General features: G+C 43.2%; 1 protein-coding gene across 11 annotated transcripts in view; it reads right to left on the reverse strand.

Annotated features, from left to right (window-relative positions):
* Positions 1–807: 807 nt before the first annotated feature.
* The window catches only part of SLC41A2 (solute carrier family 41 member 2), a 131,854-nt gene continuing 116,253 nt past the window's right edge, over positions 808–16,408 (reverse strand). For 8 of the 11 annotated variants that reach the window (XM_059186730.1, XM_059186727.1, XM_059186721.1 and 5 more), the window contains one exon: positions 15,621–15,785. In XM_059186730.1, coding sequence (XP_059042713.1) covers positions 15,760–15,785 — 26 coding nt within the window. In that variant the 3' untranslated portion in view covers positions 15,621–15,759. Of the gene's footprint in view, positions 933–3,225; positions 3,375–12,486; positions 15,786–16,408 lie in introns of those variants that run through there. The other 3 variants (XM_059186732.1, XM_059186731.1, XM_059186729.1) reach the window with 3 other exon arrangements.

A 16,408-nucleotide genomic window follows, 5' to 3' on the forward strand; every position in this document is an offset into this window, starting at 1 on the left:
CCTACTTGTAATCTCTGTCTATCAAATAAATAAAATCTTTAAAATAAATAAATAAATAGAATGTCAATTATGGAAGGGTGAAATTAATATCATGGGAAAGGATTAAAACATAAAATTATTCAAAAGAAGTGATGCATCTATGAAGGACTACGGTCCATTGCATTCTGAAAGGAATGGAAATTTTAGATCGTAAAACAAATCTAACTAAAGTGCCACAAAGAGATATGGATGGTTATTACATCCACTAAAAACTCCAAAGTGAACCAAAAGAAGCACAGAACAAGAAACCATTTGTGATAATTAAAGACATGAATGCAGAAATTTAGAACGTAATAAATCAGGTGGAAGAAATAGTTGAGAAGATCTCCCTGAATATAGAAAAGACAGAAAAATGGAAAATCTGAGGAAAAAAAAAAAAAAAAAAAGGAACACATCATCTTAATCTAAAAGGGTCTACATTTAACCAAGGCATCTGAGAAAGAGAGAAGAGAGAAAGTGGAAGGCATAAAACTATTTCTTAAAAGTTTTTCTAATCTCCAGAACTAAAGGAAGATACTTCAAAGGGTCTTCTAACTACCAAATTCATGGAGCGCAGAAAGACTCACACAGCTGTGGTATCATGATATTTCAGAATACCCAGGATACATGCCAGACAAGAACAATGATGAAATTGAATTTTTTTTAAAGGAGCTAACACTACCATAGGGCTCACTATGTGAGAGCAGCTGCCTCATTTTATATATAATAGCGAACTTCTATATCATCATCATATTTTGGATGAAAATACTGAGAAACTTACCCCCATGGCCGCACAGCGAGCAGGTGGCCCACCAGGACTTCAAGCCAGCAGTCTGGCTCAGTACAGTGAACCGCTGCTTTCTTTTCAGTGGTGCTTAAATTCTAGATGGCAGTAGAGAAAGGTCTTCAAAGTTCTGGAGGAAAAGGATTTTCAATGTAGAATTAATCAAACATTAATCAGATATTAGGGGAACAAAATACATTTTCAGACCTGCCAAAACCCATTTTCAGACATGCAAACACCTCCAGACATTTCTTTGAAAAAGTAATTTAGGGATCCGCGGCAGCAAAAGGAAAAATGAATTGAAGACAACGCATAAGCCCCCGAACACGGGGAAACTAACTAAAGAAGGTAAGGAAAAGTTCATCCCAGGATGAGTTCTATGCAAATTGTCCTAGAAAGAAATCAATGTATATGCACGTACTCATAATGCATTAAATGGCTGGAAGAGATGAATAGGGTTATTTTTCCCCCTATATCATCAAGGAAGAAGATAATTTTGCAACACCAGAGAGGGAAAACTGCACGAGAGTATTCATTCCCAAAGTAAAACAAACTACACATATCCAGGGTTCCTTTTCAGTGACACGCAACGTTTCAGTGACATAAACGGTTCAGTATCTGATGGCATTTAAGGGAAGAGAATCAATTTGCCTTTGACTCTTGGCATCTCCCCTTGGAGAGTCATGCCTGCCAGAGGACAGGTTTCCTATTCTGTGCATCCAGTCAGCCTGCCCTGGTCCTTTGCTAAATTCTGTTTATTTAAGCATAACTTTCTAAACTTTGTTTTCCCTTGTTAAAATCAAAAACAAACAGAGACCAGCCTTGAAAATTCCCCGAGCAGACAAAACCGGTTTAGTTATACAAGCAAAGCTTAATTCGGCTTATTTTGCAAGGCTAACTTGACCTGGGTTATTTCTTGCTTACGCCTCTGGAAATCATAAACGAAAGTTAAACTGTTCTAGGTTGATATGAGCCAACCCACCGGCCAATTCCCCCATCATTTTGGGAGAATTCTAATATTGCAAACAACCACTGTGAAGAATGAACAGTTACCGCTTCCTTATTAGATAAGCTGCTTTATAACCATATTACCCCTGAGTCTCATTCTGCGTTCTGGTGTGCGGGCTCCCGGTTTGCAAACTGGCTTTTTCGCTGTGTGCCCAATACATTTTCACTAATTACTACATCAGTGATTCGCCGGTTTTACTTTGGCTATTTCTGAACCTTTGATGCTGTTTCGAAAATCTTGATATATAACCCAGGGATGCAGACACATCAGTAAGTGAAAAACCGGTCTTTAAAGAGTTATGGATCAAGAAACAACAGTTTAAGCATAGCACTTAGGTTTTAACCAAAATAAGAACCAGTCCACAAAAAACACCACCAGCAAAATCAGGAGGAGGGTGTCGGAGAAGGAGGCGGAAGTGAATCAAGCTGTATATCTTTCACAATGGTTATTAGTAAATAATTGCTTAAAACCAAGAAATCGTGAAGCCGAGGTAGAGCATGGTTTAGAGCCGCAAGACAGCAGGTAAGGCTGACACAGGGAGTCCCAGTGGCTTAACCTAGGAGCAGGGGCACTGGGGATGGGCAGCCAGACCGGATCTCTATGTAGTTTGCATTTTAATGGTTTCATTCAACGTTGTCTAAATGTCTCACTGCTTAATTGTCTGACTTGCCACATGCATCCTGAAGCAATCCAAACGGGGTGATGCTTCCACTCAAGAAACTGGGGCCGTTCAACACCCCCAGCCCCCCCCACCTTCAGCAGCACGGGCCATCTTGCTCCCACTTCCACATTTCTTCTTGTGGCAAGGAGCTCCGTTCCCGGAGGCAGAGTTTTTCCGCCTGGAGCCAATTTACATTCTTCCTCTTTGCCAAGCCAGAGATGATGTCTGTGTCTTTGCCAGCCCATGGACTTGGCCTGGAGAGGAGCTGCAGGGAGACTCTGATGCCATTTCAGAAGAGACGCGGGCTGGTGCGGCAGGAAGCGAGCTTGGTGTTTGGCACCTGTGCCTCATTCTCCCGCTGCTGCATAGAAGCTACCGGAAGCTGGCGTTGACCTGGACAGAGGTTCTGCCGTGTTTTCTGAGGGGCCCCGGGGCGGCAGGGGCAGGGCCTGGCACCAGCAGCAGTAACAGCCCTCCCCGAGAGGTGACCTGAACTTGGAGCATGAACCAGGCGATCCAGACAAGCTGTGGCTGAAGGGGAGTGAGGGACCCCCCCACCCCCACCAGGGACACGTCGAAATCTCTGGGTGAGACTTAGGGAGAGAGCTGGAGGTGCTGATACATAAATGGAGGGAGAAGCAGAAGCCGCTTGTTTAAGCAGGTGCCATAAACATATTGTCAGCCTGAGCCCTTAATTGAACTCAGCGGCTGGTGACGTCTGGGGAAACCGTAATTGCCTTTACCCCGCATCCAAACGATCATTATCATCGTCATCCTCCTCCTCCTCTCCTGCGCAGACTCAAGTCTAGTAGCACCTGGGCTTTATCTCAGTTTCTTTGGAGGTGCAAACTGTTTTCCCACGGTGTCATCCGGAAAGCAGCAGCATCAGCAGCCCCTAGGAACTTTTTAGGAATGCAAGATGTCAGGCCTCACCCCAAACCTACTGAACCAGAATCCTCACTGCAACAAAATCCCCCTGCCACCCACCGCGGTGACTGACTGACACATGAACGCACGAGAAGCTCTGATCTTGAAGCATTCTTACCCTGGCTGGCCTTTTAGAATCCCCTGGACACTGTGAGAACGTTCGGATCCCCACCCTGCCCTGCCCCCTGTGCAATTCAACCAGAATCTCTGGGTGTGGGACCAGGTGGCTGCAGTTTATAAGAGCTTCCCAGGTGATGCAGGGGCAGCCACAGGCGGAGGGAGAAGCAGGCTTCCCGCTGAGCAGGGAGTCTGGGGCAGGACTGGATCCCAGGACTCTGAGATCATGACCTGAGTGGAAGGTGGACACTTAACCGACTGAGCCACCCAGGTGTCCCACAACAGAAACCTTTGCTCAAAGGTTCAGTCTGATTTGATTTCAGGAAAGCTTCTTACCATGACTTTCCTCTTCCCAGAGTCAAACATTCATCCCCTTTCCTTCCACCATGGACTTACCACCTCCTTCTGCCTCCCTTTATCTCAATAAATGATATTTTTTTATCCATGGGTAGATGGGAGTCTGCCATGGAAGGTCGGAAGTGAGCTCAGCTGGTAAAATGGGGAAGGAAGAGCCCCCCCCCCCCCCGACATCGACAAACACTCGTGCCGAAGTGACTCGAGTGACAGGAAGAATGAGGAAGGAGCTTGATGGTTGGGCAGAAAAGTTCATTTGCGGGTAGGGGAAAGATGGGAGAGAGGCAGAGGGGTTGGAGACAGGGAGGATATGATGAGATTAAGTTTAGTTGGATGATCCGAATCTGCATCTGGAAATACAGCTTTACCCAAACGTGGAAAAGATGGCCACTCGGGCTTCCTCCGGCAACTACCTCCTGAGCGGTTTCCCGGACAAACCCGCTCGGGAGCCAATAAGGAAATCCAATAAAGTCTTGCTAATTACACTCTCTAATGAATGCCAAGTCTACCTGCTCCACAGTCCAGAGATGTATATAGTCAATAGCTGTGTTAAATAACCTCTATTACCTACATATGGTATCTAATTTTGGTGTTAATTGTACCCATTAACCCACACAGAAGAGTTTTACATTTCGGCAGGATGGTTAATGCTCTGATTCCTCTGAGGCCACTGACCACATTTTCCTCCGCCCTGAAATTATTCAGCCTTCTGGATAAATGACCAAGAAGCCTAAATTTCTTCCTCATGGGAAATGCTTCATCGTATCTTCGAATTAAAACTCAAAATCAACTCTACCTGAGTTTCTCCCATCTCAAACGTGACCAAAGGAGGACATTTGTTATTTGAGCTAGTAGCTTCAGAAGCCAAGACCTCCTCCAGCTAATCAAGTCATCTCCGTTCACCAGACTACATGGGCCCCAAATGTCCACTTTTGTGGGCTCCTATTGTTAATAGACTTAAGGCAGCATGTTACCTCTGCTGGTGCATTCCAATGGAGGTGATAGGTAGGGTTGGATCAAAGACAGCGTACTCCAATGATCCGATCAGGAGAGTGGGATGCAACAGAGCAACTGAAGTTGTATTTAATGTATTTTGTTGCCTACCCAGGCTTAAGGAGCTACCACAGTATGTAACATTCATAAGACATGTTAGAATAGATTTTGCCCAATATACGTCTGATAGAGGTTTTGGGAGTTTAGAAAGTGAAGAGCTCTTGTCCTGTGTGTTCCTGGCCATATCACTTGCTCATCTTAAAAGGATGCAGAAAATCCTTAAGTCACTATCCGGTGATGATGACAAGTCAATGATGATGACAGACGTTAGCACTAATGACAGTGACAGGTGGTGGCCTGGGTGGCGGTATTCTCAATATAAAGGTACCCTCTGTCATAACACTAGAGCCAAGTGAATACCGCACCAGCAAATTTCACTTGAAAACTCCATTTGCAGGTGCCGGGTGACTCAGTGGGTAAAGCCTCTGCCTTTGGCTCAGGTCATGATCTCAGGGTACTGGGATCGAGCCCCACGTCTGGCTCTCTGTTCAGCGGGGAGCCTGCTTCTTCCTCTCTCTCTGCCTGCCTCTCTGCCTACTTGTGATCTCTCTCTCTGTCAAATAAATAAAATCTTAAAAAAAAAAAAGACATATAGCTTTAAACAACCACAATAATAATGTTTGCTGCACAAAATTTTAGAAATATAAAGAAGCATGAATAGAAAAGAAAATCCACTAAAATATCACCATAGGATAACTATGATGTTGGTGTTTCCTTCCAATTCCTTAAAAATGTACAGTTACACACCACACATATATTTTTTACCTTTCTTCCCCACCCCGTAGTTCTCCAGCTCATAGGCACTGAGTCTGCTGGGAGCTCCTTTGCATTTCTGTCCCCAAAGCATGTCCCTTCCCATGTCCCATAAAGTTGGGGCCTTCCCCAGATGCTTCCTGATACTCAGCAGTCCATAGTGAGGGGGCTGCCGTGGTAGGGCAGGAGGCTAACCTCTCCAGTGTCCCTTTCCCTGAAGCAGGTTTGCCCTCCGCCGAAGAAGACTGGGAGTCCTTTAATGAATGATTCAACCGTTGCTACAAAGTCATACTTCATTGGGCAGAGAGGCAGAAGCTGGTTGGCAGGATGCCTGGCCTCCTATACTTGTGCTTTATCACCCTTGACTTCTGCACCAGGGCGGTGAGCTGCCCAGGCCCCCACAGCTGACTCCCTCAATAGGGTCAAGGTGACTGCCATGTGAAGCACTGAGAAATCCTGGCCAGGTCTTCTGGGCTGTGCCATGTGGATTTCACTCACCTGAATTCTTCCCACTTCTCCCTAGCCCCCTTGGTTTCCCCAGCCTCCTCCTTTTCCCATGAGCACACTGCCCTTCATCCCTGAAGAAATAACCTGCTCATTATGTCCTGCCTCTCTTGCAAATTTCACAGCTTGCCTGCTCCCTTCTCTGTGCTGTTCTCCTTGCAGTTTCTGGTGACTCCATCAGGGGCAGCAGTGAGCACGGGACTCAGGGATGGCTGAGGCCAGCTTTTGGGGGCGGAGATGGAGACCCTGGGGGGTATGGACACAGTGAAGTTCTGATTTGTTTTCCTAAAATAAGATCTGGAATTATAGAACTGACCTTTGTGAGGATCCGTTTCCTTCCCGAAGTATTGACTTCTCTCTGCCTGGATTGTATTCATTTCCTTGCATTAAGTTAGCAGGAAAACTGATAAGTCCAAGGGGCTTTTTTGTTTATTTGTTTATTTCTCCCCAGTCCCTGGGTGAGAGGTGGTGGAAGGCAGTCCACAATAAATAAGATCAACCTGCATCTGTCCTGATTTTTTTCACTTAACACTGTGAGAATTTCCCCCATGTCATTAACTGGTTTTGGAAAATATGATTGTATGTGATGGTTATATATTTTACATATATTTTGAAAATTGTGTACCATAGTTCTTTAACTATTCCTCTACTGGTGGACAGTTAGTTGGCAGTTTTTTTTTTTTTTTTAAGATTTTATTTATTTGACAGCGAGAGAGATCGCAAGTAGGCAGAGAGGGAGAGAGAGAGAGGAGGAAGCAGGCTCTCTGCTAGGCAGGGAGCTAGGCATGTGGCACTCGATCCCAGGACCCTGAGATCATGACCTGAGCTGAAGGCAGAGGCTTAACCCACTGAGCCACCCGGGCACCCTAGTTGGCAGTTTTTACTCTTATCCAAAACTGCTATGGGTTTTCCCATATGTAAATCCCTGGCCCTCTCACGGATCACCTGCCATGGGCCACAAGAGCCTCATTTCATCCTTCGGATTCTCCTCAGTGCTGACAGCAGAAGCCGCTTCACATCTGGCACTTAATAAAAACTCGTTAACTTCCCTCGTGATCTAGATCAGCTTTCATGGGGGCCTAGGAAACCTATCTCTTTAATATTAAGCTCTATGAAATCACAAGATTATGCCAAACCCAATTAGCCTCTATCACGAGCTATTCACTCCGTGGACAGGCAGCTCACGTTCTGTTATATTCAACTTCTGACATGCTATTAGCAGAAACCATTCAGGCACTAGAGAATCAAAACACAAGTAATAATTTTTTTAAAAGCACCCTGCAATGAATGTCTCATGAATATTCATCGCGACAACAACAAAGTCCCCAATTCAAATGACGTTTGTTCGAGAGAAACTATTTGACAAATTCTAGGCAGGGGTAGGTGTAAGTGACGTTGCCAGTGTTCCCAGGGATGATGTCCGCCACTGAAGCCACATCACAGTGTCGGGTCCGGATTTCACGATGGGGTCTGAACTGCACACATGTGCACACACACCCGGGTGCTCTCACACGTGTGTGCACACACACACTCACACGGCATGTTTGATGACAATAATGCTCTCAGGTAATGTGAGCATCAGCTGTTGATTCACTGGAAAAGTAGAACCAAGATGAAGGAGACCTAAGTCCAGACCAAAGCAACCGGACTACTGCCTTTGGGAGGAAAATACTTGTGGAAATCACCTTTAAAGCCTTTAGCTTTACCATCACAGTGAGGCAGATTCAATCCAGATGGGAGTCTCCTTTCTGCCCAACCCTGGGTTCAGAGTCATTTATGGAATACAGGTTAACGTAACCAAAATGTAGATTGAATCCATTTACAGGCTTACCTTTAGTGTGCTTCGTTGTTTTTTTGGTTTGGTTTGGTTTGGTTTTGAGTTTCACAGATATTGTGTGTGTGTGTGTGTGTGTGTGTGGTTTTTTGTTTTGTTTTGTTTTGTTTTAACAAATTGAAGGTCTGTGGCGCCCGATGCTGAGCAAGGCTCTCCGCACCATTTTTCCCACAGCATTCACTCACTTCCTGCCTCTGTGTCTACATTTTGGTAATTCTTGCCATATTTCAAACTTTTAAATTATGATTATACTTCAGTTGCTGCAATCTCATGATAAACTTTTAACAGATGAAGAGGTGCCTCTTAGGGATGAACAAAGAAATGGCTGCTTGAGTTGGAGTCTACTGGTGAAGATGCTGTAGACTGTTGTGATGACAACAAAGGTTGGAGAATATTACCTGAACGTGTGGACTGAGCAGTGGCAGGTTTGGGAGGCTTGTCTCTAGTTTTGAAAGAAGTCCGACTAGGTAAAATGCTATCGAACAGCATCGTGTGCTACAGAGAAATCACTGGTGAATGGAAGAGTCAGTTGATGTGACAGACGTCATTGTTGTCTTATTTTTAAGAGACTGCTACAGACACCCTGCCCTTCTACAATCGCCGGCCTGATTAGTCAGCAGCCATCAATGTAGAGGCAAGATTAAGAGTTGCTCAAGGCTCAGATGTTATCATTTTTTGGCAATAAGGTATTTTTAAGATTTATCTATTCATTTGAGGGTGGGAGGAGCAGAGGGAGAGGGACAAGCAGACCCCATGCTCAGCGTGGAGCTTGACAAGGGACTGGATCTCAACACCCATAAGATCATGAGCTGAGCCAAAACCAAGAGTTGGATGCTTGACTGAGCCACCCAAGCACTTCTGGCATTGTTTTTTTTAAAGACATAATGCTGTTGCAGACTTAATATACTATAAACATAACTTCTATAGACACTATGAAACGAAAAACCTCATTTGACTTGCTTTATTGCTGTGGTCCTGAACCCAACCAGCAGGGCCTCAGAGGGGCGCACCGGTACAGATGTTCTGGCCTCTGGCCTCTAATCCCATTTATTTAATGCTGTTGACAGTTCTTCCAGGGTTACCACACCATCTTGCCCCCGGGATACTGGCTTCCAATGACTTTCTCAAAGGTTGCTCCTGAGCTTTGCTGATAGTGGCCACGGATGCGCGGCTCACTGCAGGTGTGCATTAAACTGTGGGAGACAATGTCTTCTCACATTAAATTTATTGGAATTTTAGAGCATAAATGTAGAACAATACATCTTTCAACCATATCTTCCCTTGATTGTTTAGGCTGTAGTTATGGCATTTGAGATGTGATTTCTTTCCGTGTTGACCACATCCAAAGATTCAAACTCTGGTCAGGCTCCCCAAACTTCTCCTAGGTCCATCTGCACACTTCCTTACCAAACCCAGTTTTAACAAGAACCCTGCTAAGTCCATTTAACCAGAACCCCTCACCTTTAATATCTGATCCAACTTTGATATCTGATTGGGCCCCTCATCTGCCACCACACCCCAGGTGATGAGGTCCGATTACATCGATCTGCTGCGTTTCGCAAGAATCCTGTTAGGTCCACTGAGGCAGAATGCCCCTCACCCCTGATGTTTCCTCTCAGTGATTTTCCACCCACTGACCCCCACCCTGCTCCTGAGTGGCTATGGCTCCCCACTCGCCTATGTTGTTTCAGAGTTGAGCCCATCTCTCTCCCCCACTATAACATCCCGTTGAAGTGGTGCCTGAGTAAGGTTTGCCTTACCATTGTTAGCAAGTGTCATTGAATATTTCTTTAGCAGTGCCTGCCTTCCACACACCATCACCAGTGAGGAGGCTAAGTGAGGCTCCAGAAGCAGGTTGAGAAGAATGGTACCGTCTACATGATGAATGACTGTTCCTTGTCCAGTACAATTTAAGACTGATCTGGGGAAGCATGGCATCAGCACATCAACTGGAGGCAAGACAGGACATCAATTGGAAGGGTCAGTGGTGTGGCAGTGGTTTTGAAAGCCATCAGCCGAGAAATGAGCAGCCACCCCCAGAGGACAGCATGACAAGTGGCACAGAGACAGCCAAGAAGTTAGGGCGACTCTCTTGGGTGCAAACGGTAAGGGCACACAGGGTAAAGGACACCTGCCACCACCCTGCCACCCTTCAATGCTCTAGGCCAGAGGTGATGCTATAGTCAGAATGCTGACAAACGAGATCTGAGACTCAAGTCCAAGGGTTAGCTGTTAGCCGATCCTCAGTGGCCCAGAGCTCTGAACTTGTCCTCTGTCTGATGTGTCAGTCACTCCAAATCAATGTCAGCAGCATTCCTGCAGCCCACGGTCATTCTAGCCAGTGAGAATGACCGGTCCACCCTGCTGCCTTCTTGGAACTGGGCCCAGCCCTAGAGCCTTAGGACTACCCCACAGGCAAACTGTCTTGACTTGCTGGGGCATCTAGTTGACCCCATTCAAGGGGCTCACCCTGAAGAGAAGAAATGGGAACGGGGGCCCATTTTCATCCCTGGATGGTCCCAGGAATTGGGCAGTGATTTATAAATCTGTGAGGTGCTTCTGGCAACTAGAGCCCATCGAGGACTAGTTTCAGGTTGGGCTGCCCTGCCTGGATGACACAGCTGATCCTGGCTAGTCCCAGGTACCTGAGGGAGACTCAAAAGTAAAATTTGAGGAATTGACTCTGAAGCAGGGTGGGTCAACTTTTTTGGTGTATAAAGGGTTAGAGAGTAAATACTTCAGTCTTTGCAGGCTATATATCTTTCATAGCTCCTCTATTCTGTTGCCATAGAGGGAAAGTAGCCAGAAACAGTATGAAAACAAATGGGCGTGGCTGCATTCTAATAAAACTTTATTTATAAAAACAGGCAGTGACATGGCTGTGGCCTGCTGGCTGGTTTCCCAGCCACTTCATGTGGTAGAGGGCCCAGGGCAGGGGCTTTACTTGCCTGGGTCTAATGATGGTGATAGTAGGACTACAGGATCAAATGATAAATGTGTCTATAATTTTGGTAGCTATGGGCCAGATTCCCTTCTACAGAGATGTTATCAGTTTATTATGGTAAATCTATCATTTATTACCAGCAATATTGTCTGTTTCCCTACAACCTGGCCAAGAGAATGTTTTATTAGATTTTGAATTTTTGTCAATTTGATAGATGAGAAAGGATATCTCGCTGTGATTTTTTTTTTTTTTTTTTTTAGATTCATTATTTGAGAGAGAAAGAGAGCAGGAAGCAGGGCAGAGGGAGAGAATCTTCAAGCAGACTCTCTATGGGGCATGGAACCTGACATGAGGCCCCATCCCAGGACCCTGAGATCATGATCTGAGCAGAAATGGAATTGGGCAACCAACTGAGCCAACCAGGCACCCCTCAATAGGATTTTAATTAGCATTTCTTTTAGTTTGGATATTGAGCATTTGTTTTTTTAATGAATTATGTCTTTGGCTTTTTTACTATTGGATTGTTGTTCTCTCTTCCTGGTTTATAGAAGCTCTTTATATATGAAGGGGATTAGCCCCTTAACGTGTATTCTGTCGTCGTTTGATATGGCGGTCTTTATGTGTCAGTTAGGTTAAGTGGCTGATAGTGTTGTTCAAATGTTTGAGATACCTCATCATGGTTTGCGTGGAGTTGTCCAGCAGTCGTGTGAACATACAGGTCTGGAACTCGGGAGGGGCCTGCGACTAAGGCCACAGATGGCATTTGAAACAATGAGGTGGGCGTGGTCACCCAGAAAGAGTAGATACAGAAGAGGTCATCAATACTGAGCTGTAGGCCATTCCAGAATGTAGAGATTGAGGAAAAACCACCAGCAGGACAGACACAGGGCTTTCAGTGATGTAGAAAAGAAAGCGGAAGGCAGAAGGTTTTTTTGTTTTTTGTTTTTTGGGGGGAAGCTAAATGAAGAAAGCATTTCAAGGAGAAAGGAGACCTTCAAAGACTTACAGAGGCCAAATAAGGTGAGAATTCTGAGAACTGATTGCTGGATTTGGCAACCCGGGGACTCTTGATGACCTTGACAGGTCTACTTTCAGTAAAGTATAGGAGACAAAGGCCTGAGCTCCAGAGAATGAAGTGATCGGAGAAACAGCGCAGGCTGCTGGGCAGTGCGGGTTAACCTGATGGCTGAGGTTATAAATTCAAAGATCTGTCTGAGCAGTCCTGTGTCTTTTGTGAGCCGTATTCAGCTGCATGAGTGCCGCCAAGGCAGGGGCTGTGTTTAACCAGAGCTGTCCGGTGAGTCTGAAGGAGGTGCGTGGACTGGTGGACCTAGGAATGGAAGCTGAAAATGAGAGGAGTGTTCAATGGTGGAGAAGTGGTAAAGCCATGGTTTGGAGGTGGAGAGGTGGCCAGAGCCTGGTTTATTAAACTTCTTACAACAAATACTGACAGATCACTCCAGTCTCTTCTAGGTGAGTTCCACACAGGCTTGATGTCCTTCTAGTTTATCAAGAAGTACAACAAGGCTGTATTTCTTACATTTTATTCTTGAGTTTACAACAATTCAAAGACAGCAGATGCCCATTATAAATGGGTATAGGATACCACAGATACATTGTAAGGCAAGGAAGCCCGATGACTGAAAGACTTCTTAGAATGTAGTTCATTTGGCTACATCACTGATAGTGTATGACGGGGAAACTTTTGATGTCTCCCAGAAGAGACATGACCATAAGTTCCCATTGTATCAGCTTCTAAACTTTATTTTTTGAAGGAAAAAAAAAGGTTAGTGAGCAAGAATAAAAATATATTCTGAAAAAGATGATCTCTATATAAATAAAGCATCTGATAAATTAGTGAAAGGAAGACGTTTGGAGAGGAGTTTTTATGTTGTATAAAAATAAATACTGTCAATTTACATTACATAAGTCTGATAATAAATTATTTCATGGGTAAATAAGTCTCTTATTAGTTGCATACTTATGTAAAGGCTTTCAGAAAACCAGTCAAAAGCTTTTTATTAAAGGACTCTATATCCCTTTTATAAATTAACTGAGCTAATTGGTAACTGATTTTTCCATGTCTTTATTTTTCCTTATGACACACATGCCTTTTAGACTTTTTGTTGCTATAGTGAAGGTTGGGTAGTAAAAGAAAAAGGAGACAGAACTCAAATCAGCCACGCTAGTTACTTATTAGCATCTATGGAAAATGTTAAATCAGGGAAGGTGGTGGCCACTAAATGTTCAATGAAATTAGGCATTAGTTTTTATTCTGAAGTCTTCATTTATCTGTGTTTTCCTTGGTCTTAGAACATGAATAATTTAGAGTTGGGCTACACTTACCATTAAGACAGATTAGATGGGGGTTTCCTTGTCTGAACACTAAAAGATGTGGCAATATTCTATTCTACTTTAGAAAATCCTGATGCTCCAGCCTATTTTCTGTCAGTTAATGAGTTAGGTACTCTCGGCACCCCTGGGGGGGGGGGGGGTGGTCATAGAAAGAGTAATTGGCTCAGGAGACCAGAGACCCAGATTTTAGTCATGATTTCGGCACTTTCACACCCAGGCAACGTTAGAAGTGTAACTTCTCTGCACTTCAGTTTCTTCGGGCGCAAAATACAGATAAGAATCTCTCCCTGATCTGGTTCACAGGTGCCGTTGTGAGTACTATATAATAGAGTGTATTTGAGTGTGTTTCAGAATAGGTAATGCACTAAAGATGATGGTAAATGCTTTAAAAATGTAGTTTGCTGGACACTTTTTTATGTTATAAATCAAGATAGAAATCTATCGGCAAACAGAAACGCTTATGAATCATACAGCCCAAATGTATATAAGTAATTTACAAATGTTTTACAATAAAAATCAAAGAAATTATTTATGGATTTTTTTAAAGAAAAAAAAAAAACTCTTTGCAGCTACATATTCATTGATTTAATCGTTCTTTCTTTTAAAAGAATGTTCACTATTTGACATTATAACTCTCCAAAGGAGAAAGTCTATAATTAGTTCAGTTCTCTGCCTTGGAAGATTCATTATAAGGCAGAAGAGTAGAATAATTAAAGTTTTAAAATAAGCAAAAATATATAACTCTATACCACAGTCCCCTTATTTTAAAGAATGTAAGAGGAATACATCCCCCATTATGTTTATAAACAATATACTATTTATATGTTAACCCTAACTCCCAACTTAAACCATAATGATCAACGTTAATGTACATGTTTCCCCTTACCAGTTCAATTATTAGATATCTGATGGTCTTGAGAGACTCTACTGCATTTTTTTAAATGAACAATATGTGATATAAAAATGCTGACCTACTGAATAACTAAAGCGTTGGCCAAGATTAGGAATATAGGTCAGAGTTTTAGAAAAATATATAGGAAACATAGCACTGTATATGACAGAGTAGAGATAAGCCTGTGCAAACAGGTGATATGTACAGAGATGACCAACCACTAAGGTAACCTACCAACTTCTCTCTTAAAACAGTAAGCCTAAATGTTCCAACAAATGTCTTCAAAAGAGCAAATGGATCACTTGCTCATTCGAAATCTTACAATAAAATCATGGTGATATTAAATGGTAGTTTTTTTCATAAAAAAAAATTACAATACAGGTAATAAATAGTAAATCCTGGAGAGTAGCAAAATTTGCAGACCAAATGATAAAAGCATATCAATAAAATGTATTTAAGAATAATTACATAAAGTTAGTATTTCTATAGCACTATAATCTTTGCTATTAACCATCCAAGATTTTGTTCTCTGTCCAACACTTCTGCCTTCTCTCTGTTCTTCTCTTTCTCTCTCTCTCTCTCTCTCTCTCTCTCACACACACACACACACACACACACACAATTTCTTACACCATCCTGTCCCTATAAATGCAGCCCAGTTTATCTTCTGGTTTTGACTATTCAGTCTTCTTAGAAAGATCAAAATTCTTTCACTGAAACAATGGTTAAATATGGCCCACTGCTTTCTTTAAAGATCTCTCGGGGTCGTTCTGTGTTTCAAGGCTAGCCTGCCAAGACCTTACAGAGCTGAAGTTAAATTCACACTGGCACAGGGAAAAGTAAGTTTATCTTGTGCTCAGCAGAACATATTTAAGTCAGGTTGGGAGCTAATAGCTGATCATTTATCCTCAGCTAGCAGAGAGATGGGCATAGTTAAAACTATTAAAGGCTTGGTTTTGGTCCTTTTCATTTTATAGTAGGATATGCAGGACAACACATCTTTGAGACAAGACAGGCTGAAGGAGAACTCAGTTTCCTCAAACCTGGCATTATTAAGTTAAACAATAATAAATTACACTGCTACATCAGTGATTTTTAAATTATTCACTGTAAACATCTTATATTCTTTCCTATTTAATTAATTTCAGAGCTTGAGCGTGTGTCTACATCTATGTCAAATTACCATTTATTCTACGAAAAGCAGCACAAATACTGTTCATTCTGGTTTTAACACAAATTCCTTAAAAAAATGTTAAGGCCATTTAATTGAATCAGGGCCAACTAAAGATTACCCTGGTAGAAGTCAACTATTGATTTAAGATTTTTGAAAAAGAGTCATAAGTGGTTGTCTTGTGTTTTCCTCGTTGGGACTTGAGAACAGTTTGTAGGATTTATTAGTCTCCAACGTCCCCATCTCGATCTCCAATAAGCCAAAGAAAATGAAAACTTAAGGCTAAAAGAGCTGTCCCAAGCAGGTCACCCAATGCCGTCAGATAGGGGATGGAGAAGCTATCCGGGTCCTTCCCTTTCCTCCAGAAGTGACGGACCATCCAGTCAGCAATCCACAGCAAGGTAAACACCTAGAAAACACCAGAGATCATTCCTGTGACTGGGACATTCCTGGCCCAGTAAACGTAAGGCCCACTGGGCCATACGTCTATACCACAGCTTTCTGAAAGGAAGAGCATATGTCAAAGTCAGGAACCACGCTTGAAAAGAAGAAATATTTAACTGGCAGGAAGCTTTCCTTCTCACAAGAAAAAAACGACATGTATCTCTGCAATTAATAACTTTTCTTCTACTTTTCCCATATACCATGTCATTTTCTTCAAGCTTCCCCCAAATCCCAGTAAGCCTACTATTTAACAGTATTGCACAGTGGCCAAACCACTGCCTGTTTCAGCTTCTCTCTATATGATAAACCTGTGAAGAAGGAAGACCTATAAGGAAGGAAATAAAAATTAAAATAAGGAGTAACATTCTCCTATTGCAGGTGTATCAAATGAAATGACGATGGGGAACCAACCGTTCACTTACTAATTAGAAGGCCACGGGTGGCCTGTCAGGGGGACATGCCCGTCAATGCTAAGATCCACCACCAGAAGGGTCCAATGAGGAATGACCTGTCTCCACAGATGCACAGATACAGACACAGCATCCAGATATTTTAAAGGGTGATTCAAATACTATGGTGACAGATGTT

This window comes from Mustela lutreola, chromosome 8, assembly GCF_030435805.1.
Source record: "Mustela lutreola isolate mMusLut2 chromosome 8, mMusLut2.pri, whole genome shotgun sequence".
Taxonomy (NCBI): domain Eukaryota; kingdom Metazoa; phylum Chordata; class Mammalia; order Carnivora; family Mustelidae; genus Mustela; species Mustela lutreola.